Source organism: Telmatherina bonti (assembly GCF_933228915.1).
Source record: "Telmatherina bonti genome assembly, chromosome: 20".
NCBI lineage: Eukaryota > Metazoa > Chordata > Actinopteri > Atheriniformes > Telmatherinidae > Telmatherina > Telmatherina bonti.
The window spans coordinates 20,322,791-20,347,028 of NC_136618.1; the positions used below are offsets into that span (position 1 = coordinate 20,322,791).

The following is a 24,238-nucleotide window of genomic DNA, read 5'->3' on the forward strand; positions in this document are numbered from 1 at the left end:
TTTGTTTTTTTTTTCTTTTAAATCCATTCAAATAATTCAAATAATAAATGTTTTTGCTGCTTGCAGACCACTGCCACACATGAGAAACGACTACAACCTCTTTGACCCTCGTGGAAATCCGGTTTATGCCAAAGACTTGCTGATTCACCCCTTTGAAAGAGAGAAGTGTGAAATTGGTGAGCTGCTTTCATTATTTTTTGTCACAGCAGATTTTTCTAGACTTTCCTGTGTGTGTGTGTGTGTTTTTTTCTTTGTTGTTGTTTTTTTATGTAGTTTCCCAGGTCTATTGTTGTTGGTGCATTTTCCACATGGCTTTGCTAACCTTTGTAGAGTTTTGGGTAAATGTTTCCACCTTGGATCCACACTTTTAGTAAGGAGGCTTTTTTAGAGTAGAAACACGTCTCTTAAAGACTGACTTCTGTTTTTTTGTTTGTTTGTTTTTTTTGCAGTGTTTAAAAACCTCCTTGGTGACACTATTGTGATGGATGACCTGGAATCTGCAACAGAGTACAGAAGAGCGGTGAGTGGTGCATGTGGACAGAGCAGTGCCATACTAACTGGCTGGTGGTTATCTGTCCTCTAAATAAGTTGTTCCCTGCAGGTGGTGGAGAACAGAAGACCATGTCCCACCATACTGACCAGGCAGGGGGATAGAGTTAGTTCCAAGGGGAAATTTGGCGGTGCACAAAACAAAGCCCCACCGATTAAACAGTTGAAAGTGTTTGGAGCCCCTCTCCCTCCGCATTACTACATTCTGAAGGCACAAATAGGTGAGCAATCTGTCTTGTGATGCTTTGTAGTTTATACTTCAGATTTTGCTTTAAATGAAAGGTTTATTTAATCCCTGTTGAGTAGAGATGCTCACTCAGTACGGCTCATTTAAAAAGAAGATGGAGGGAACGATAACAGATCGAGACGCACACGTAAAGGACACTCCTGAGATTTTGAGAGCAAAGCAAAACTTGGAGCAGAAGAAGGAGGAGTTGGAGAACATCAACAGACAGCTCGGTAATTTTTATTCAGTGCTTTGCATTTTTTCTTGTTTGTGTGTTTCTTTCTGTTCATTTTTCGTTGGTGTGTGCTTTTCCTCCAGCATTAGCCTCAGCAAGACCAGGGAAACGGGGTCCCGGAAATCCTGGGGAGCCTTCCGGCATCTTTACAAAAAAGCCAAGACAGAGTTTCACATAAAAGGCACCTCAGTCCGACCTGAGTTCTGATGTCAGATCAGTTATCTTATTGCGTCTTTATCTTATTTATCTTTTTTTAATTTCTTTTTTTTTTTTTCACTTTCTATGGAAATCTTTTGACTGTGATGACATATTATTATAAATTCTTATGTGTTTATATTAAAATGTCAAATAAATTCTTGTCTCCAGAGATCTTCCTTTAATTGTGGGAATATTCATTTTTAATATTTGGTATAAAAAAAGTACAAAACTTAAGTAAAAATTAGGGCTGTGACGAAATGGTTTTTCTGATTCTGATTCCGATTTTTTTTTGGGTGCCGATTCTATTTAAATTGGGATTCTCACAATTCTTCAATATTGCTGATTTTTGTAGATGAAAAACATAAAATGCATTTAAAAAAAAGTTTATGCTCGTCATTTTTCTTGATTTCAATGAGGAAATAACAACACAGTAGCCAGACCATCATTCTGCTGCTATATTGTCCAAGAAGACAAGTAAAAAGATCAATGAAAACAATAAAAATGACAAAAATTTTATACTGAATTATTTCTATTTATTTGTTTAAAAAATCGATATTTTGTTTTAAAAAAAATTGTGAAGCAAAAAAAAAATCCCGATTTTTCGATAAATATACTTTAATGGATGTAGGGGGGGTGGGGGGTTGTGTGTGTGTTTGTGTTGGGTGGGAGGGCTTAGACACAAAATCGATCATTATTACGAAGACGAATAATTAGTTTTTATACATGTAAAGACATAATCACCTGCTTTTGGATCTGTGTTTGTGGTGAGAGAGAGATCCGTCAGCACGGACAAGGGGCATCTGTCGGTATTGGAGGGTGTCCCATAACGTCACATCCAAAGAAGCTGGAAGAGGAGAGTTTAGATCTGCGCACAGCTCTGACCGACGTCCACACCGCAAACCTCACGACTCTCTGAAAGGATCCTGTTGGATTTCCAAAGAACTTCAGCCATGAAGTGCGGACTACTGCTCCTTCAGTTTTTAACGACTCTCTCTTTCACCAGTGGATCACCTTTCCAGTACAGTCTGTTTCAGGGAAACGCATTTTCTGGCACCGAAACACGACAAAGGAACAAGTGAGTGCGCACATCGCCTTTTTATTCACGGCATGTTCATGGCATAGAAATAGATGCATCCAGTCATTCCTGCACCTCTGGACTTATTAAGTGATTGTTTGCAGAAACTGGTGCGCCTACGTCGTGCACAAGAACGTGAGTTGTGCAGTTGTGGGGGGCACTGAGAGTTTCGCACAGCCGGAGTTTTTACCGTGTCCACCGGAGCTGCCAAACTGTGCGCAACAAGTGATGTAAGTTCCCAGAAGTCCTGGTCACTGGGTGGGGGACCGGTATTCTTTAATAACGTCTTTACATGTAAGAACTGGTGTTATGATCGTTCAACTGGAACTGAACAGTAACCACAATTGCTCCATTACATCCCTCCTGCTTTACTGCTGTCTCATCAAAGTATCCTGATTTCTCATCTAGCATTGATGACTTTTTCCCCCTTACAATAAAACATATTCTGTCCCCTTATCAGAAATATCCTATTAAAATCACATTACACATTAAAAGTAATCATTAAATCTTCGAGTAGGAAGTTTTTGTATTTTAAGGTGAAGTCAGGCAGTGGAACAAAATAAGTACTGGTACTCCCTTTAAAGACTTGCGGTCAGTTTGTCATGCAAATATGGGACAAAAACATGGGTGAAACCTTTTTGTAGCTCTATAAATTGATCTATAGATTAATAGTTTTATTGCACAGAAATGACAAACACAGTAAGTTCTAAATCAAATCCACATTTGCCAAATTCAAAGTGCCATGGAGATACTTTTATGAACTTCAAGCCTCATTGCATGGACATTAAAAATAACACTGAAAAGTAAATACATAAACTAAAAGTTCATAAACCCTTTCATGCATGAATTTAAAAAAAACAAAAAAAAAACAATGCAACATTTTTTTAAATACAGTATTTTACCTCTACAAATATGCAATGATACTTTATTTTATTAATTACTGATATTTAGAATTTTGTATGATTTATTGTAGTGTACTTTACAAAATACTTATAAAGTAATATATAATCATAATTAATTATGTAAATATCCTATAACATATAGCTGTATAATTTTCTTTTCCTGTTATTATCGCAAAGGCAAAGTTGCATAATGACATTACGTCCAATTATATCATATATTAATTTATTCTCCAGTGAGGGGAAACGTATTGGATGACTCACTAACATCCACCGAAGTGGTTTATTTACCAAACTACCATCCTCATTCAGGGCCACTATGCATGAAAGGGTTACAAACAAAAAAAAATTAGACATTTAGACTTATTTAGCTTATTACCAGACTAATTTAACAGTGTATTACTATTACACTTTTCCTCTGTGAAATATGTTTTCCCAGCATTAGGCCTGGTCCATGCCACTTAGCAAAATTATCTTATCTTTAATCTAGAAATAATCTTCAAAAACTCAAAATACTGACCAGCCATACACTTAGTTTGCAGCATCTGACCTTCATTGTCTGGTGTAGTAAATGACTGGTAAGTAGTGCTACTGTCCTCAAGCCCTTTTGGAGTCAGGCTAACATTACAGCTGGCATAGTTTTTTTTCTCTCCACTTTTACTCTCATTCATAGCACGTCCACTTCAATGTAAACACAGAAGCGAGTGATCAACGTGAAGTGCGGCGTGAGGTTATGGGCTGCAGCAAGCGTTGTGTGTCTAAACCAGTCTTATCAATAAATATCTTTTGAGCCGACTTTTTTTTTTAAAAAATCAACAAATATGAGCTGTAATCTGTGGTGAAGTTGTTGGAGGGTATACTGATTGCTGAGGAAAGCCAGTATGTGGACAGTGTGGACAATGACACCATACTATATCTTTGCTATATTGTGTGAGAAAGCTGCCTTTATTAATATTCTAATATCTTCTGTTCCAAGATATCAGACACATTTTAGGCCAATGTACAAAATTGCCTACAAAACGGTAACGGAACTGGAGTGGAGATGTTGCCCGGGATACCGGGGTCATGACTGCATGGAGGTGAAAGACATGAGGCTACTCCAAGTGGAGCGTTTGCCGCATGCTCCATCTGGACATTTTCCAGCCCCACAAGGTGAGGAGCAACGATGGAAACATTGGAAACATCTTTCGTAATCATGTTAAAAACATGTTACAGTAAATGTAAGAAGTAAACATTTGACATTGGTGAAATCAGAGCATTCATGTTAAAGTTTTCTACATTTCCACAATGTTCCCATAGCTCCAGACCAGAGGCAAGTGGACCAGAGAGACTATCTACTGGGAGGGGAGCGGCAGGTTGGTGGTCCAACAGGTGACAGGCTACTGGAGGTTCAAGGAGGGGCTCAAAGTGCAACACAGCTGCAGGAGGAGGTGCAAAACTTGTCCCAGATGGTTCTTGACATGCAAGCAAGAATGACAGACATGGCCTCCAATCTGAGGCTGGATTTTCAAGAGGACGCAAGTAAAATGTTGGTTACGCTGCTGAATAACATGAAACATCCTGCCAGTGCTCTGGGCGGTGAAACCCAAACCGTTCAGGTGCAAGACTTCTCTTTTGGCCACGAAACCGTGCCAGTGGACGAGGTAATGAACAAGATTAGCCAGGTCACGTTTGATCTAGAGTCCAAGAGCAATGCCCTGGATGATCTGCTGGGTCGAGTCAACCAGCACGATGGACAAATCCGTCTGCTGATGGAAGCTGCACAGGCTCCACTGTCCACACCTCCTCCAGCTCCTCCATCCAGTGATGTAGACCTGAGAGCCTATCTGGACAATAAGATCCGTACCCTGAGAGACGAGCTCATGGAGGGCATTGAAATCAAAATGGCAGACTTGAAGAACTCCTGTGATTATAAAATCATGTCTGTTCAGGAGCAATGTGAAGGAACAGAGGCTAACTACCTCAGCCTGGCTGAGCTCATGGACTCAAAGGAAGGTGACCTCCGCAATGAGATCCAGGACCTCAAGGCCAAGCTCGATGATCCAGGGAAGGCAAACTCCTGGTTATCTGACTCTGTTCTGTCTCGTGTGGAAAACCTAGAAATCCATCTCAACTCATCGGAGGCGGCTCTGGCAGTGCAGTGTCTTTCTATAGAGGAGCAACTGCGGAGCGAGCAAGCAGAGGCCGTCAGAGACCTGAAGCAGATTCTGGACGACAAACTGGCCTCCGTGGAGGACAGACTTAAAGCCACGTTAGTAAATGCAAGTACCACATACCCATCTGGTGGTCAGAATGAGACTCCAGATGCTCTGCAGAAAGATGTTAACTCTCTAAAAGACTCTTTTCAATCTCTGGAGCAAAGACTCAATGATATAGACCAGTTGTGTTCACACAAGTGCAAACTTAATGTGACTTCTAGAGAAACCCCTCAGCAAGACTTTCAGAGCCATAAAACGTCTCTAAGTGCCGCAGGAGGTCAACCTAAGGCTGAGATAAGTGACACTGGAGCCACAGAGGATGTACACAGCGAGTTAAACTATCTTAAAGCTTTTGTGAGCAGATTGGAGGACTCAGTCTCAGATTTAATCCACCAACAGTCTCAGACACTGAAGAGCCTAAACTCCTCCTGGGGTCATGTTAAAGCACAGGCTGTGCAAGAAGCCAAGGACCTTTTGCAGCTTCACAGAGCAGAGCATCAGGAGCTCAGACAGCAGCTGGATGAGTTGAGGAGGGAGGTGAAAGCCGAGGCCGACCGTTGCAGGGAGACGGCACAAGATGCAGGGAAAGAGATTGCTCACATAGACAGCCGCATTGTTAATGTGGAGACTTTATGCAGCAAGCTGGATCCCATCTCTAGCAGCCTCCAGAGGATCAAAGAAGGGCTGAACAAGCACGTCACTGGGTTGTGGACTTGTGTGAACCAGCTAAACTTCACAGCTGCAGCTCATGCTCGTGATATTGGAGGGCTCAGGGGAACGTGTCAAAATCTCCAGAACAGCATATCAAATGTTGCCAGAGACCTTCAGGTCTTCTCAAACGGCTCTCCTAGTGGGGAAGGTAAGTTGACTGAGCTTGAATTAACTCTTTCATTTAATTCAGGTGTGATATTTTACCTTCTCCCACAGTGTGGCAAGGAAATCCAACTTGCAAAAGAATAAATAATGTATTTTAGGGGTGGGAAAATCGAAACAAAAAATCAAAAATCGGGATTTTTTGCTTCACCATTTTTATTTTTTTTTTAATTTTTTTTTTTTTTAACCAAAAAGTGTTTCCCTTTTTTTTTTTCAAATAAATATTTTTAGTTTTTATTGATCTTTTTACTTGTCTTCTTGGGCATCACAGCAGCAGAATGATGATCTGGCTACTGTGTTGTTTTTTCCTCACTGAAATCAAGAAAAATGACGAGCCAAAAAAAGTTTTATACATTTTAGTATTTAATCAACAATGATCATCAATATTGAAGAATTGTGAGAATCGCAATTTAAATCGAATCGGCACCCAAAAAATCGGAATCGAATCGAATTGGGACAAAAGCATATCGTCACAGCCCTAATGTATTTACTGTATCCTACAGATTTTAAGATAAACTTTGCAGCAAAAATGAATAGTTCTGCAACAATCCTCATCACTGTAAATGCCAGTATCATAGTTACCTTATATTCTACTTTGCTGCAAACCAAAGTCTTCCCAGCTAGAATTAATCCACACAAGTTTCAACATTAGAGTCGCGACATGCATTAAAACACATACAATGTTGCTACTCTTAGATTACTGTCTGATCTACATTACTTTACAACAACCTGATTGTATCATCGGAGAGCTTTAAATGTTGGGAGTGTGTTTCATATTGTGAGTGAGGAAAAGCTGCATATTCTTTTAACTTGTTCTTAGAGCAGGCAAGCTTGATTGAAGACACATGTTTGGTTTAATAGAGCCCATTTGTGTTGAGTAATGCCTTGGCATTAAGTAATATTGCTCACCAAGCTTATTTGTCTTTCCAAGTGTGCAGTTATGAATATGTGCATTTGTCCATTTAAATCCAGGATGTAGTCTTCATGAATTATGTGACATCCATAGCAGTGAAGAAACAAGGATCTGTCATTGTAGCTAAATATACCTAAGCTAGCAGTAATTTCTGGTTGAAGTAAACATTTAAACGAAGCATCTGTTTAGCCAACAGCAACTACAAGACTATTGGAGGGATTGGGGAAAAAAATGCTAATGCTTTGGTGATGTGCACTTGCACTCATGTTCATCTGCAATGTGCTCAATCCTTGTGTTGCAATGCACTAACTAGCCACATGGATCTATTGAATCAGGGATAAACATTCATATAAAATACTAATATTGGCACATTTCCTGTAATAATAATAAAAACAGAATGAAGAGAAGATGTTTCAAGTGGGCGCCTGCTTAATTCTTAAATCTGTGTGTTTTGCATAAGATGCAGTCCCTTGTGTGAAGAATAAGTCAACAACAAGAAATGAGAACTTAAACTGTTTATTTTGTGTATTTGTTTCAAAGAATGATGAATCTACAATATTCATAACAGTGTAATAAGCACATAAAACACTTTTGATTTGATTTCATGGGGATTTTAATGCTTAATTGTAGTTAAACTTGAAGCAGATGTTTCAAAAGAAATAACTTTATTCTTTTTCTACTTCTTCCTCTTCCCTGTTGGACTGTCAGTTTGCTACTTTCTCTGATTTATTGTCCTTTTTATTTTCATTTTACAGCAGACATCCTCATATGCCAGTTTAATAACATTGCTCAACTCTATAATTTAGGATGAATAACTTGTCTTTGTCACTTAGCTGTTATATATTGGATGGTTTTGTTTCTGTTTGTTTATCATTCATTTGGATCCTGGTGCCATGCTTGGCTCTGTTGCTGTTATTATGTTTGAAAAAATAGATGTTTTAGACTCATGCATACGTTGCATATTTCTCGCCTGACCCTGCGCATTAATGGTACCTGCGAGACCGAGCTGAACTCTCATGGTTGTAAATGTGGACTTGAAGCACGCCCATATTGTTTATGAGCTGGGTTTTTTTTTCTCTGTGAGCAGCTTCAGTTACTGGTTTATGGGGCAGGTGATACAGCATGCATGCATGCTCTGAAATAACATAAGAGGTGGGTTTTACTTTGGGGATTGTCCAAGTGAGGTAAAAAAAACAAAACATTTTTGTGTTTGTGTCATAAATGAATATCTAAACTTTTTGGATTTTTTTAACTGTCATAACTGAGAAATGTTCTCACTCCACCCTACAGCTTTTTTGACGTCACATGTCAATAAATCGTGTCTTTTAACTAGTTTTCCATTCAAATTTTCCACTTCATCTCATTGACACTGGTTTCATTTTGTCTACAAACTCATCCTATCGTCCTCCTCTCTGCTTATCTAAAGAGGCTGGAAAATGCTGCTCTGAGGAATCAGCCACAGACTGATCTGGACATGACTTATCAAGGATTCCCTCTCAGAGACCACCCTTTATTTCAGAGCCAAGAGCTTTAGTGTGTTTAGATTATGTGCTGTCAGTGGACATTTACATCAGCGTCTTTATTGCTGTTATATTTCCCTTTACTCCCTTCTCTTTTGCCCCATTTGCAGTTTTCTCACATTTTCTGACCTCAATGGGTGTTGAAATAAACACCGTGAGGTCCCAAAGGCTGTTCATGAGCATGTTTACCATGATGTCATACCAGTTGTTAATCTTAAACGAAAAGGCCAGGAAATAGAGGAGAGGAGCTGTCACTTCTTTAATGATTTTGCTGCTTTCAGTTCCCTCCAGCAGTGCCGTTCTTTATTATTGCTTCTCAAATTGTGAAAGAAATATGGTTTTTCCCATAAATATTTGGACACTGACATGGTTTTATTTATAATAGCTGCCCAACTGAACATATTTTAGTTATATGCGCTTGACTGCGGTGTTCATGTGGAAATGGGAGGAAGGATTTATGGATTACAGCTCTAAATTATTATTATTTTATATTAAAAAAAATGTTGTTTTGTTGTTTTAAATCTTTGTTGAGAATCATTTGCAGGCAGTGATGTCAGTGGTTTAGATCATGATAGATTTCAAGGCTCTTATGTGCTCTTGTTCTGGTTGCAGCCTGACCTTTGTTTCAGCTGCACACTGAATGTACTTCATGAGTTACTTTATATTTTCAAGTTTTTTTTTTTGTTTTGCAGTCTAACCAGGTCTTCATAACCCCAATGTTTATAGCTGCACCTGTGGTCAACCCCCTGGATTTGCTCTTGTGAGGTCTTTCCTCATGGCAGACTAATGAGCTTATTATCCTCGGGATTGATGTCTTATGGAAACAATTCTTCAGTTATCACCATTGTTGCTTACAGTTTTCAATAAATCCCTTTTTTTTTTTTTTTTTTTTTAACATGTCTAAGTTTCCCAGAATGAACAAAATTGATGATTTTTCTAATCTCAACGCTTCTGTTTTATTTCATGAGCTTGTTCTTTTTCATCAGACTAAGGATGACCTGTTTTAGTTTTGTTTTTGTTCACACCTTCTTCCACATGCAAATGTCTCACAAAGAACTTTAAGTCAATCATGTGATTACATTTAAGGGCATGAAGAAAAAGAAAATTGTACTTAACATTAAAAGTTGTAATTTCCTAAACCTTCCCCTTTAATTTGATTGTCATTACCCTCAAATTAACTGTAAGACTATATTTAGCACATGCAAGCTGAACAGGTTATGGTGAACAGAAAAACAGCCAGTGAGTTATTATTCAAATGTTTCTGGACTTCATTGTTCATAAACTATTTGATTTTCCTGCTGCACTCATTCTTCCATTTAACATTTTACAGCTTTAATGGTGAAAGATGCCCACATAAAACATTCACCTTTCACCACCACAAAATGTTTTCTTGGATTATTAGTGTATGTGAGCCTGACATGCACACCGTTCAGTTGTGATAAAGCACATCCCCTTTAGTGTTCAACAACAAGGGCTTGACTCACTTAAAACAGCATCAAGGGGCTTTGTTATGGAAACCTTTAGAGATAAGAAAGCATGTTTTCCCACTACTGACATTGTTTGGTGTTAAGACTCGTAGGTCGGTGACCTGTATGAGATAAGGACACACTCGAGTCAGCGGTCAAACATGATAACCCCACAAAGCATGAACAAGACAGGACCTGATGTCAAGCCCTCAACAACAAACAAGTCCTCAAAGTTTGTTCCTGGAACTGGCTGCTAATTTATTGGTCTCTTTTTTTTACTGGTAGATGTAGTTTTCAGTTGTTTATAACAAAGCTTAAAAAAAGTCATCTCCTCTCAGGTTTGTTTTAAACATTCTGAGGCTGCAATCATGGATTCCCGAATGAAGACCGTAAAAGTCCAGTTTCTTTGACTCTCAGTCTGCACGCTACCATGCAGTCATTATGATGTGATCTGTGCACCAAAAAGTGGCAGTTTTTTGTGCCACAAATGGCTTTTATAATCAGAAACTGCTGGAGTGTAAGTGACTAACAACAGAGGGAGGATTTCCCATGCTGCCTCTGCGGTTGACAGCAGTTCCAGATGTATTTGTTTATATCGCACCTCTTTCATCAGGACATGCGCTCTCAGAGGCAGATATACATCCTGTGCTTGCTTCTTTTATCCTCGTGGCGCTGGGTCTGAGATTGGTTTTGAATTGCTCAGATCAAAGTCCACGCTGGAGCTCATACCTCATTTTATATGAGGAGCAGCCTGACTGAGAAACAGACCAGAGTGGGCTCTCAGACTTACCCCCTGTGTTGTTTTACAGCCACAGTCCAGCCTTTCAGCACATGTTGCATTTAACAGGCAGGCTTCTTCTGCTTCCACAGTAAATGACCCTTTTTTCCCGGGGTGAGGGGACCAGCTGCCAGGTGACTTAACATGTGGCCCAGCCTTCAAATTTTGCTGGTATGCCTTTCATGTGCTGGTTTCCCTTTTGGAGCAGCAAAGTTTGGGGGGCTTTATCTTTGTGTCACGTAAACAAGATTTTAACAGCAACTATGTGCCAGAAGCGATGATTTGCTGATAAACTCCAGGATTCATCTTAGCAGGTCCTTCCAGGAATGCAGTCGTTTAGAGTCGACCACTTTTGGATGGCAGATCAGGCCGTTCTCTGTCATTTTCTCCATTTACGTCCATAATAACAGGTTCAGATGATTGCCTATTGTATGACTGCTGACATGCATCAGCAGCCCTTCCATAAACATTAATACGACCATGTTGGTTTAAACAGGCAAATTAATCTAGAGGCTTGAAACACAAAGTACCTGGAAAATTTTAATAATATCATTATAAAATGATAACAATAAGTTGGACTTGTCTCATTAGAGTTGGGTTGCACCAATGAGGGTATGAACGCTACTGAAATAACTTCATCTTGATTCTGATAAAACCGCATCTAAAGGATGAGGAACTCTGTTGGACACATTGTTGTCTACAAGCAGACAGCAGTGGAAAATTCAGCCTCAGCTGTTTTTGTGCTTAAATTTAATGTGACTTTTTTATTTTGGTCGTTCATTGTTGTTAATGTGATGTTTGCTTTTAAATTTCATCTGCTTATCTAGATCTAGTGGATGCAAACATCTCTATATCCACATACAAGCTTAAAAAAAATAAAATAAAAAAGAAAAGTAAAATTTGTGACATATTTGGGATTGAATCTTCAGCTAAACTGAAACACTTTTCCTGAAGAGATGGATTTCAGTGAACATGATCCCAAAATCCAATCTAATGGCTGGGTTGTAAGGTTGTTGTCACCACTAAGTTATTTAACGATCCACTGCTTGGTCAAGTGGGTCAACAACTCCTAACCTCTAAACCTGACCTCGAAACCAAACCATCAATAACTTTTACAAGGCAAATGACAGTCAGTTTAAATGCCATAAACTCCCGACCCATCAGTTTAGTTAAGAATCCTCTCAGATGAGAAATGAAACATGTTTTATAATAATAAGTTTTTTTTAAAAAAAGTAAAGCTGGATTCTTTCAGCATTTAAGTTTGCACCTATATGTTGCATGTACAGGCAGTGGCTTCAGTTTAATCCCTGTAGAATCTGTAGAAACTGTGTGCCTGACCAAGCTGGGAACTTTTAAGTACTTTAAATGATCATTGACTTGATGCTTTGCACATTTGTTACCAAACCTTACAGGTGTGTTGTAAATGTAAATACAAGATATGCAATATGCAGTTAGAAAATGTAAAGCTTGAAGGTGGTTGTGATCAGAAAACTTACTGGTCTAAGAGATTGCAAGAAGTTCTTCACATTGGGTTCAAGCTGCCTTGGAGGTAAAATGAGGCTTTATGACTGAAGTGATGGCTAATGTCAGGAGACTTTATTAATATTTTTAAATTAGCATTTTTTTTTCTTGCATCAAGCTAAAAAAAATGCACAAATTAAATTTGTAACTCAAAAGTATTTTAGGAAACTGTGAGTTGTAGCTGTTCCACAGAAGGGTAAAAGTGAAGTGTAACCGACTGGTTTGTTAACTCTTCTGACTTTGCACATCTGCCGCTCTGACCTGCAGCCTCACCTCCATCTTTCATTCCATGTCTGTCCCGTTCAGGTGCTCAGGTCAGACAAGAAGAGGTAGGACCTCTTCAGGAACCAAATGAGAGCCTCAGGCTGCCGCACGGCCCTGCAGACGCCTCTCTCCTACAGCCACCTGTCATGGAGACCGGAGAGGCAGGACCTCCAGGCAAAATGACCTCATCCAAGCTGCCAAAGGGGACTGATGGCAGCATGATGCTTGTTCAGGGTTTTGCTGGAGCTCCAGGTAAGACCAGTCATGTGCATATACACAGCTTTGCATGTTTTGCAGCATTATTTCATGCTTATCATCTTTTTGCACATAGCATCCCCTCTTAAACCCACTGATTCCCCAAAGACCGGCATGCCTCTGATCTCAGGTGAATGCTCTTTTCACTTCTTTCTGCTGCATAACATCTGAGCTTTTACTGAGTAAACAACACTTTTCTCATTTCTCCAACAGACCAGAGTATGCTCCTGACACAGAAAGATGCCATGGCTGCAGGTCAGAGTATGTTCAGGACTCAGGTTCTGGTCTCCATGCTGTGCTGATTTTTCAAATATGATGTTTCTCTTACGTTTAGGTGAGAAAGTGTCCTTCTCAGCTGGTCTCACTCTCCTGCCATTTCATGGAGAAGTTGGAATAATTCGATTCAACAAGGTGTTGGTCAATGATGGAGGACATTATGACCCATATACAGGTAATTGTTCCAGTGGTGCGTGTTTTCCTCTGCTACTTTTAGTAAATTACACAAAAAGGACAGTTGTGGGTAAACAACTGTTTACTGATACGACTTCTTAACAAAAAGAATCAGCTAGATTAATAGATTTTATATCATAAAATGAACCCAGTAGATATGGGGCTATTATGTGGGATAGTTAAAAAAAAATCTTAATGTATTTGGTAATAATAAGTGTATAACAAGCATCTTGTTGTGATTCAGGCATTTTCACAGCTCCAACAGATGGTCGCTATCTGGTGACGGCTGTTCTTGCAGCACAGAGAGGTGAGAAGGTGGAGGCGGTGCTCTCTGTGTCCAATCAGAGCATCCAGAAGCTGGATTCTACAGGTTTTCTGTCTGAAGCTGCAGCACCGCCATCACAAGACCAGTGCTACTGCAGCAGTTCAGCATCACTGAGCCTGGTTCTCTCACTGAGGCAAGGAGATCGAGCTGGACTCGTCCTGACTGCAGGGAAGCTCGCCATCACAGCCTCACCACAGATCGTGTCATCATTCAGCGCCATGCTGCTGTACCCGAGCCCTTTGAAACGGTAGCTCCAACATTCATACTGTGTTCAGCTGAGATGAAACACGGTGGACATCACTGATGACACACTCTTTCTATTAGAAGAAAGAACACTGATCCGACAGGATAAAAATTGAGGGAAAAATCCTCCAGACAACATGAGATCAGCTAAACCTTCAGGCAGAGATAAAAAAAAAAAAAAAAAAAACATTTCAAGGCTGTAAACATGAAAGAAATCTTATCAAACCTTCGCACACTAAAATACACAAATTTTTTTAGTGATTTAAACGTTTTTTTTATTAAATCATCATGGCAGTATACATCTGAGTTTTCACTGCTTATCAATATAATACTAAACATCCATTAAATATCCTTGTGCACAGTTCATGTACAGTCTATCTAACTTATATTAACTCACTTTCAAACAGTTCAACATATTAAATTAAAACTTTTATTCTAACAATCATCTTTTTGTGCTCACATTGTTCATTATAATGTAAACTGGATGAAGATGAATTGATTACAACAGTCTACAGAAAGACTTGCAGCAGCTGCAAAGGTTCAGATACATTTAATAAACTAGAGTTACTGTGTGTTATCTTCACACATGGTTTGTTACTTTCACAGAAAGAATATGGTACATTTTACACTGTTGTTACGGAGCATGAAGAAGATACACATAGGTGTAACATTAAATAAAACCCTACAGTTCTCATTACAGCAGCATCTGTCAAAAATATTTGCAAAGATTAAAAATGAATAAAAAATAAGTCATTACTCTCAATTATGGTTTGAAAAAATAGTAGCAGCCACATCTACACTATACATATATATATATATATATATATATATATATATATATATATATATATATATATATATATATATATATATACAAACACATATATACACATATATAATTCTTTTTTTTTTTTAGCAAAACTGCAGCAATGCAACTTATAGTGAGCAAATAATCTAACCTTTTCTTCTTGGCATATTAGTGCAATTTCTCAAACTTTAAAGCAACATATTAAATAACAGATAAGGCCTTTAAGAGATGACTATACAGCTGTTCTGAACAACCTAATTCAGCCAGCCAAAAGCACAGCATCTTAGTTTCACAACAAATATGGGCAAATTTCCACAGTCACTCTTTCTTCACTAACTAAATAAGACAGCTTTGAGCATTTCTCTTGTACACATTCAGACAAAGCTGTCCAAATCATGACATTGCAGCTTTACAAATCAAGTCGCATAAGCCATAAAAAAACTGAAAACAAAAAGGAGCAAAAAGCAAATAAACTCTCATGAAGAAGATTATGGAGTTCTTTGAAACTTTTGGATTCCATGAATACTTCAAGCTTTTCCTTCCAATCAGAACATATTCAAGGTGATATAAATGATTCTAGCAGTGAAACCAGTCCAAACTTTCACAAAAGAAAATCCACACTGACTTACAGCAGCTCCTCAAAGCACACTTGAGCGATTGGCTGTCTCCAGTAACAGAAGGAGCTGAACTCTGGACAGATGAAGGTAGCGCTGTGCTGTGTGCTTCGCAAAGGAAAAACGTGCTCCACAAGCTCACTCAGCCTGCTGTATCTGCCAAACATAAAACAATAATCTATTGACTGAAACAGCTGACCAAAACAAAGCTCTACAGATGCATCACTACTTACGATGTTTTGTTGCCTTTGGCCTGCTCAAGGATCAACTCCCCCTTAGGATTCACTGTGAATATCCGGCACACGGGCACTCCCACATGCTTGTACGCAAATACATCCTTATGTGGAGGGAAAAGAGGAAAATCAGGATCCTTTTTATAGATTTCCCCCCAAAAAATAAAGGGAAATAAAATCTATATATATTCATACAGAAATAGACAAATGACACACTTACACTTTCTCTGTTCCCAAAGGCAGCATAGAAGGGGTGTGTGTTTGGTAAAAACAAGTTCTTGATGTCTGTCAGGCATTCGATCTTGAATTTCTCAGGCTTCTTTTCTATGATCTCTCTAACAAGAGAATATAAAAAGGGGTTACAGACAGAACTTGACCTCTGACCCCCAGAAGATGCAAATGGGTTCATCTGATTTTAACCAATCTTGTTTTTCACAACTTCAAGACTGGTTTGCAGGTTTGCAACTATTAGACATCTTAATGTTGGGGAAAAAATAAGGATTTAACATTCAAAATATTTTATTTACCTCAATCAGGCAGTTTAGTTTTTGAGTCTCTATTGACAACAATGACTTAATTATAAAACAGAATTCATGACAAGTTAGAGCAACGGGTTAGGAACAGATTTGCAAGTCATCAGTAATAAAAAAAAAAAAAACCCCAAACATCAAGAAGAAGAATAGTTTCTCATATTAGCCTTCAGTTAGCTGCAGTTTTATATTTTTAATTTTCATAAATTCCTATCTTCAGCTACGGAAGCTACTGCTAAGCTAAACAAACACACACATTACTGTAATATGCAACTTCTTCCGTTTTATCTCCACTGTAATTTTCAAGAGTTGCACCTGATGCAGCTTTAAATCTGGATAAACATCCATTACTAAAATCCTACTATGAATCTTGGGTGTTGTTAGTCTCCACATAGTGCTGTGGACATGAAAAGGATGACTTCCTACCTGTGGAAAGCAGAGAAGAGGCTGCTGGGGGAGAGCATGAGGGGTCCTTGAGGCAGTAGAGTTCCTCTGTCATTCACCCAGTGCAAATATCCTCGAGTCATGTCAGCCATGCCAATCGCTCGGGCCGAACAGTACAGGAACTTGTAGCCATTCCTTTAACAGGCAGATATTCATTCACTGACAAACTTTTGTGTGTGTGTGTGTGTGTAAATCTATCAGCATGTGATCATTGAGGCATTGGCTGGGTCTTACTCGTGCACTGAGTGGTAAAGCTTGGCAATACCCCGGTGAGTCCAGTCTTTACCAAGCTGAGGCAGAATCTGACCGAACACATCTGATCTGTGGGTGGGAATGATTATTTCTTTTTTTTTAGTGTGATGAAAGAAGAACCTACTAAATATAATTTGGAGACTAAAGTTATATTTAACCAGTATGATAATATACTTTATATTGAATATTAAGTCTAGATATTAAAGAATTTCAATGTTATGTTTTTTTTTTCCATTCACATTTCTTATTACACTAAAGGTCTTGTACAAAACATTTCAGGACGACTGTTTCTAAATTCCAACTTGCAGATAAAAAAAAAAGGATAATGAGGTGTGTATATTTCCCGTACTTTGTGATGGTACCATCGATGTCAGAGATGATGACCTTGTCGTCCCAGTTCCACAGGTAGATGGTCCCCTCACAGCGGCATGTTCCCTGGTACTGGGTGGTTATGCTAAAGGTGACATCATTTGGTCCATCTCTCAACTTAAGGCTGGCCTGGAAGGGAGACACAATTTTGGAGCTAAAATATATTTATATCAGTTATATCAATTATTTTCCCAACTAAACATGCTCCCTAGTTGACTCAAACTTCAGCCTTCAGACATTAAATCTTTACTAAAAAACTAATTAAAGCCAACAGAACTGAAGGAAATACTGTCAGTGTGGCCTCGATCTGTTTTTTGGTTTGGTATCATACCAGCTTTTAATATCAGGGTAGGATTTATGGATCTCCAGATTTCAGGGAAAGAAATCTAGACATAGCTTGACACTTATATACAGGAGCATTCATGTAATTCTAATTTAAGGGCACCTAAAACGTATACTATGCTACGACATCTTCCTTATCTGTGACGTTTGCCTTGGATGATGTTCTGCTGAGGGTTTTAGTATGTACTGTTTCTATCTGATATTTTAAATATGTGCTGTTTTATGTTGTTGTTTTTTTGACAGCATGTATTCTTAGTTCTGTCTTTGTGCAGTTCAGATAAAACTGCTGAATTGCAGGAAGTCTGATAAAAACAACATGACCTTAGTGTTGTTTTGTAATCAAAATAAATGAGCAAACAGATACAAGCCTTCTTCCTGCCTCTTTGGTCACCTTTTTCCTGCATATAGTCAGAAGCACAGACTCAGAATGAGTCCAGATGGTCTTACTATCTGGTCAGATGACAGGCGGAGGGACTTCTTGTAAGAGTGACATGTCACTGGAGCTGAACCTTCTGTCTGCACACGTTCAGTGGGAGCCAGAGCAGGAGCCACAGCACTGAGTTCTTTAGTCTCATCGTCGCTGGACCAGTCGGCAGCTTTTTGTCTGCAAGAGGGAGACAGGTAAACAGTGTGAAGAATGCGCCAATTTGGACTCAAACAACTTGTGTAAAAAATCTTTCAGAAAAAGACCATTTTTCTCACAAAACGTGAGCCAGGAAAGGGTTTTGCTAAACGCCAGAGGGCAGCAAATCTGCTTGTCTATCTTGTCAACATGTGCTTGATTTTGACATCCTTTCTAACACTACAGCTGAGAGAAAACCTAATGATTTCTAACAGAGGTTAATCTCCCAGCTCAAACAATCTAAGCATTTCTTCTGGGACTCTTAATGAGTTTATGAGTCATGAGATGTCAGCAAAGCTTCCTGCATAACATGCTAATCCAGCCTCTATGGGACATGTTTATTCGACTGTGTAGGTGAGTGAATGTTGTGTTGCGGGGATGCCAAAGCTTTGTTGCTGACTCACTGTGTTTCTGGGGCCTTGTGGAGGGCAGGGCTATCTCTGCTCAGAGACTCCTGACTCTCCAGCTTGGTCTCAGATGATAACTGAAGAGAGGAAGAAAATGTAATTATGGTAGTATCCCATGACCTGATGTAAGTATCTAAAAATACAAGCCAATATTCAGATAAAAAAAGCTTCTTTCATAACAGAGTCTTTACATAATAATGTAAAACAGGGATGAGATGATTGCTTATGTGTTTGCGCAATATCTCTAATTTACAATGCAAACTAGCTGGAACTCCCACAGATCTTTACAGCATTTTAAAGATGGATGTGTAGCTCGTAAGTTCACTGAAACTAAGGGCTTCTGAATAACACCTGTTTTGTGCTGCTCTTTCTCCAGAACCACCAGCGTCCAGGCTTTTTTGGCATTTTCTCCTTAACCCAGGCCTCCTCTGTCGCCTGCCATTCATTAACACATTCACATGTATATTAGAATCAGTGTTGAGATACAAGCAGCTCTCTTTAAACACGCTGAACTACAGGATACCTTCGGCAAGTTCTTCTGAAAGGCTTGCATGCTAAGTATCAACGGTGCTGCCAGTGTCCAGTTGTAATATCTGTAAAATAAAGTTACCTTAATTCCAGTGAACAATGTTTTCCGTCTGTAAAACTGAAGAGAGGGTTGGAGGTAGGAAGACTCACCGGTTTGCAATTCTGACAACCAAATTGGGATTATCAATAATTGCAGGATTCTCTGCAAATTCATTATAAGTGATGATGTGCTCCATGAATTTTTCTAGAAAAATGCAACAAAACAGTTGCATTCATAGTTTAAAAAAAGAAGGAAATGAACACAGTGGACCAAAATGATTTATTCCTCATAAATAATCACTTGAAAGCCTCAAATATTTACTTGTCACATGAATATAAAGCATATAAAATTACAACTAACGTAAAATCAAAGGATTAGAAATAATAAATACATGATGTTAAAATAAAAAGAACAAATACTTGTTAAAAAATGACAGGAACCTGAATAGACAAAAGGTAATGACAACTGAAAGTAAATCACCTTTTGAGATCTCTGAGTTCTCACCCACTCCTCCACACAATGACAGCGTGACATCAGGCAGATCACCAGCAGAGTCAGACAGGCACTCAGTTCCACTGTCTGCTGCAGCGCTGCCCACTGACTGGGGTGACTGGGATCCAGAGCGTCGTCCTGGTTCCACCCAGTGTTTGGAAACCTGCTCAGACTCACTGAAACACAGATAAAAATAATCATGAAAACTGATTAATGGTTTATAGTTTTGTTTGTTTCAAATTTAAACCAAGATTAAATAAATGTTTAGTACTTCTGAGGTTCCAACTCAGACTGACCATAAATGATATATGGACAGTACCAGTCAAAAGTTTAGACGCATGTCCAAACTTTTGATTTGTATCATATATCTATATATGCACATCTGATCTAGAAAAAGATCAAACATTAAAAAACAGGTTACAAAACTCTGGATTCTAATGTATTCCCCGCTTAGTTTAATCAATGGTTTGGGCTTCAGATCTCTTTCAACTTTAGGAATAGTTCATCATTTAAGAAAGCAATAATCCTGAGTGTAAGAAAACCTGACTTCAAGGATTCTCAGGTTTTTACCTCTTGGGGAAGTATCGAGCAGCCACATCTGGTTCAAGAGCATTTAGGTCTTCTAGATAAATATCTTCAGGCCCCTGATGTTGGCTCCTCTTCCTCACAACTTTATGAAAAGAAGAACAACAGATCACTTCTTTAGAAATTGCTGACTTCATTCTTTTCACTTCTTCTTTTTTTTTTTTTTTTTTTTAACTTCTGCAAGAGAATATAATGAAGCCCCAGACGCAGAGTGTAAACTCAAACCCGGCAGAAACCACATCCTTCCGCTTAACATTCACTTACATTTAAACCCGTTGTTGTAAAGTCGCATGCAAATCTGCGAAAGTTCGAAGTCATTTTTTTCCATAACTTTCACTGTTTGTAGTTACTTTTTAAACAGACCAAAAAGCATTTTTACCCCATTCTGAAAGTTCCTTTTGGACTAATAAGAGCATTTCCTAAATGTTTTCATCCATCAGTAATTTTCATATTAGCATTTAATGAAAAAACCCAGCAGTGCCTTCAGCAACAATACACCATATAAATCATCAGACAATTTCAGTTTTTGGTAAAGAGGAAGTTACCTCTCCGCTTGATGGGTGAGTCAGTAGATGCAGAAGAGGCTTTTGACTCCGGACAAACAGCTGTAGAGTCTCCAGCCTCTTTGCTTCCTCCACTGGTTACAGAGCCGCTCTCTCTGCGGTTGGGCGGGGAAGATGTCCACCTGGTTTTGCGAACACTTTTTGCACTGAGATCAGAATTGTTGAGACTTGACTCGGAAGAGAAGCTACTCAACATAATGTTAGAACGGCCTGGCTTCGACTCGGTAAAGGCTGATGAAACTTTAGGGAGCTCTGGGCTGCAGTGGCGCTGATCAGGTTTTATGGTCCGTGGTTCCGGTTTCACGATATGACAAATGGGATCTGTAGATCTCTCTACCGCTGCGGACTCTTCCTCCATGGCTTCTGAGCTCAAAATAACCCTGAAGTGTGTGTTCTCTGTGGGAGTGATGGCCAGTGTCTTTGGCTCTGATTTGTCCTTTTTGTTGACCTAGATAAAAACAGAAAAGCTCCAACATAGATTACAATATACATCTTTAGTTACTTTTATCCGTTAATCAAACTAGTCAAATGTTTGGAACCGTACCCTTGTAGATTCTGGAAACCCTCCCCAGGTCCACTGCATGTGAGACTCAGCCCTGAGCATGCTCTCTGTCGGCTTCACCATCAGCTCTGAGTCACTTTTAGGTGACATGAGTTCAGACACATCCCTGATGGAAAACAAACAACAGATTTTCCACTGAGTCAGCTGCAATGATCCTGAGTCTGTTCTCATTTGATGCTCTTATCCTATCTTTGCTTGGATGAGGTATCTGAATGAGTGGGATGGCCATACACAGTACAGGGAGACCAGTCTCCGTCAGAGAAAGGATAGCTGTCCCATTCGAGGGCGGTGAGAGGGGAAGGTTGCCTGTGGTTCATATTGTCCTTCACTACGGACAGTGATGATGTTCTGACAAAGGAAGAAAACGAACTTAATGACAAAGTTACAATTAACAACAGACCAGAAATGTGGAGTTAGGTTTCTACCCACCGTCCATTGTGTGCATTCTGCTCCTCATCTGAACTGAGCTCACACAGCTCTGGCTCCCCACTTGTTTGCTCCTCTTTGCGTGGTTCAGCTTTGTGCTTCCTCCTCCGTCTCTTCTTCTTCTTGCTGGCAGAGCTGGAGCACAAAGTTGTGTTTCCAGAGGCCTGGTCTTCTGGACCAGGGGGTTGACTGGTTTCTACTGTTGATCCCCCACATCTGGCCTCTCTGCTCCTGATCAGAACCTCTTCTGAAGGGATGGGAGAGGTCACAAGATGGGCAGGAACAATCTCCTATTTTGAAGAGAAAATTTATAGGAGTAAATGCAAATGTGAGATATCGATGTGCGTCAGAAGATTCTATTTTTTCTCATTTTCATCATAAAGTGTGTGCAACATACATTTTGCTGTTCTGTCTCTTGGACAAAAAAGGCCTCTCCATTGTCTCCAAGCTTCATGTGGAGCTCAACAGGTTCTCCATTGATCTCTATATCAATCTGCAAAGCAGACAATTTTAACAACAACCAATGCTAACTGTGTGGATTGTAATTGCATTTTTCTCAGAAGACCTCAGGTTGTAATGAACACTAATAAGGCTTAACAGCAAAGTGTGTCTAGAATGCAGGTCATAAGAACTGTGCAACAGATTTACCCGAATCTTTAAAGCAGCTTGCCATGACTTTGATCCATTAATTATGAATATATATATTTTTTTTAAAAAGTTTTGAAGTGAACTTGGCTATCTCGGTGTAGTTAAGTTGTTGAGAACAATTAATGATGCATAGCATGTAGTTGACAATTGTTTCCTTAAATCTTTAAGATGTCAGGAAATCGATCAAAACCTAATCATTTTGCAAAATGCTGGCAACTTATTGGAAATCTAACCATGTTTTTGTTCCACTTTTCTTCTTGGCTTTTCTACAGTGACAAACACGCTTTCAACACAATGTGATTGAAACCACAGACTACTTCCTGGACTGTCTGGTTTTCCTGTACAACGGATGGCACTTTTCTGAGACGCCTTTTCTTGAATGACTGATTTTGAATGGAGTTAATCTTTATGAAAGTGTAACAGCTTAAATTGACTTTTAGTCTGTGTATCCCATCTCAGTCCTTGGTAGACAGCTACCGTGTCTATAAATAGAGAGAAATAGCAATCTGCGCCTGTGAGAGGCAGAGTGCATCAGATGGTAATGTGCCTAAGATGGAAAGAGAGAAGCAGAAAGCAATTAGGCTGAAAATCTTGTGCAGCTCTACCAAGATTGAAAAGCCTGGCTCACATATTGCATGTCACTTATTTACGGGCGTCTTATCTGCAGGCATGGTGAAACATTCAGGCTGTGTGATCTGTTGTACATTTATGTATTTCTGTAGAATTATCTATAAAAGTGTAATGCTTTACTTTGTCACTGAAAAATATTCCCTTAGAAAAAAAATCTTCTGAATAATTATATAAAAAGAAAGAAAATCCCTTGAGAAACTGCATCTGTTGAAATACAACAGAACAGTTATCTTGTCAAAACACATTATCACTGCATTATAAAACTGTAGATGAGCGATTCTACATCTTTACTTTATGTGAAAAGAGACTCACCACTTTCTCCCTGGAACGCAGCACCCCCAGTTTTCCAAAGCGGACATGGAAAGGGGAGCATTGGAATGTCCCATCAGGTTGTCGGACAACAATCACGTCAATACAACCAGATAGCGTGGCCTGATTTATCCCTTTATACAGCTCCTTTACTGTCACCAGCACCTGGCCTGCCAGCTGCCCCACATAGTTCATGGTGTCCACCTGTCAAGAAATATACATTATTTTTCATTAAAATCCTGTTTATACTGAACTCCCCAACTTGTCAGAATTTACAGAATAAAATTCTTCAATGATTTTTTATTTTGTCTTTCTAGGTCACTGTCCCTTCACTAAGGTTGCGGTTTTTTCAGAATAGTCTGTAAATGAAATGCATGCTAGTCCCAGAACACAGTGGTTCTGTCCTATTTTCTTCCAACAGGTCAAGAGCTGATTGGGACTTAATCAGGGCCTTGACTGCTGCAACGAGGCTTCAGAGGACTGAAACAATGTATGCTTCTGTATATCCAGAGAGCTTAAGCCATAATCAGTGGACCTGAGCTAACTAAATATGGGTCAACTATACACTTAAACTATTTTGACTGATTTTTCATTGTTGTATCCTTCAAAGTTATGAAAGTTTTTTACATTTGTAGGAGAAATATTTTCTGTGCCTGCTTTTTACTTTTTTCCAGTACATCGTTTATTGTGAGTATTAGAAAATCATTTTAAGCATCTCACTTAAAAACTGGGAAATTTGATAAACTATTCTAAGTGATGGTTGAATTTGTGAAAAAAAAAAAAAAAAGATTTGTACAACTCAGTATTTAAACAATCATACTGGAAATACTGACAAAAATATACAAA

General features: G+C 39.0%; 3 protein-coding genes across 3 annotated transcripts in view; 2 read left to right on the forward strand and 1 right to left on the reverse strand.

The window, feature by feature from the left end:
• The window catches only part of smchd1 (structural maintenance of chromosomes flexible hinge domain containing 1), a gene marked incomplete at its 5' end in the record, with an annotated part of 38,012 nt that extends 36,806 nt beyond the window's left edge, over nucleotides 1-1,206 (forward strand). Inside the window, 5 exons of the mRNA XM_079259958.1 lie at nucleotides 67-176; nucleotides 450-520; nucleotides 602-770; nucleotides 856-1,008; nucleotides 1,094-1,206. Coding sequence (XP_079116084.1) covers nucleotides 67-176; nucleotides 450-520; nucleotides 602-770; nucleotides 856-1,008; nucleotides 1,094-1,188 — 598 coding nt within the window. The 3' untranslated portion in view covers nucleotides 1,189-1,206. The remainder of the gene's footprint in view (nucleotides 1-66; nucleotides 177-449; nucleotides 521-601; nucleotides 771-855; nucleotides 1,009-1,093) is intronic.
• Nucleotides 1,207-2,026: 820 nt separating this feature from the next.
• emilin2b (elastin microfibril interfacer 2b) lies at nucleotides 2,027-14,686 on the forward strand. The gene is made up of 9 exons (XM_079259399.1): nucleotides 2,027-2,283; nucleotides 2,388-2,513; nucleotides 4,159-4,334; nucleotides 4,482-6,239; nucleotides 12,758-12,967; nucleotides 13,047-13,100; nucleotides 13,184-13,225; nucleotides 13,305-13,421; nucleotides 13,665-14,686. Exons 1-9 carry the CDS (start codon nucleotides 2,159-2,161, stop codon nucleotides 13,994-13,996), a joined length of 2,940 nt encoding a protein of 979 aa, XP_079115525.1. The 5' UTR covers nucleotides 2,027-2,158; the 3' UTR covers nucleotides 13,997-14,686.
• A 267-nt stretch (nucleotides 14,687-14,953) lies between these two features.
• On the reverse strand, nucleotides 14,954-23,596 carry LOC306770499 (phosphatidate phosphatase LPIN2-like). Its single transcript, XM_079259354.1, has 19 exons — nucleotides 23,396-23,596; nucleotides 22,203-22,298; nucleotides 21,809-22,095; nucleotides 21,611-21,727; nucleotides 21,362-21,485; nucleotides 20,800-21,265; nucleotides 20,240-20,339; nucleotides 19,658-19,845; nucleotides 19,288-19,381; nucleotides 19,133-19,202; nucleotides 18,961-19,044; nucleotides 18,607-18,686; nucleotides 18,028-18,184; nucleotides 17,219-17,367; nucleotides 16,852-16,938; nucleotides 16,600-16,752; nucleotides 15,864-15,978; nucleotides 15,644-15,747; nucleotides 14,954-15,566 (listed from the first exon to the last, which is right to left on the reverse strand). Exons 1-19 carry the CDS (start codon nucleotides 23,585-23,587, stop codon nucleotides 15,422-15,424), a joined length of 2,808 nt encoding a protein of 935 aa, XP_079115480.1. The 5' UTR covers nucleotides 23,588-23,596; the 3' UTR covers nucleotides 14,954-15,421.
• Between the last annotated feature and the right edge of the window lie 642 nt (nucleotides 23,597-24,238).

Excerpts from the sequence above, each read along its gene's own strand:
- emilin2b (XM_079259399.1), top strand. The coding sequence starts at position 2,159 with ATGAAGTGCGGACTACTGCTCCTTCAGTTTTTAACGACTCTCTCTTTC. Across the intron at positions 13,101-13,183 it reads CGGCATGCCTCTGATCTCAG|ACCAGAGTATGCTCCTGACA; the intron begins GTGAATGCTCTT and ends TTTCTCCAACAG. Across the intron at positions 13,226-13,304 it reads GAAAGATGCCATGGCTGCAG|GTGAGAAAGTGTCCTTCTCA; the intron begins GTCAGAGTATGT and ends TCTTACGTTTAG.
- LOC306770499 (XM_079259354.1), bottom strand. The coding sequence starts at position 23,587 with ATGAACTATGTGGGGCAGCTGGCAGGCCAGGTGCTGGTGACAGTAAAG. Across the intron at positions 16,939-17,218 it reads ATCGATGGTACCATCACAAA|ATCAGATGTGTTCGGTCAGA; the intron begins GTACGGGAAATA and ends TCCCACCCACAG. Across the intron at positions 15,748-15,863 it reads CCTTTGGGAACAGAGAAAGT|GATGTATTTGCGTACAAGCA; the intron begins GTAAGTGTGTCA and ends CCTCCACATAAG.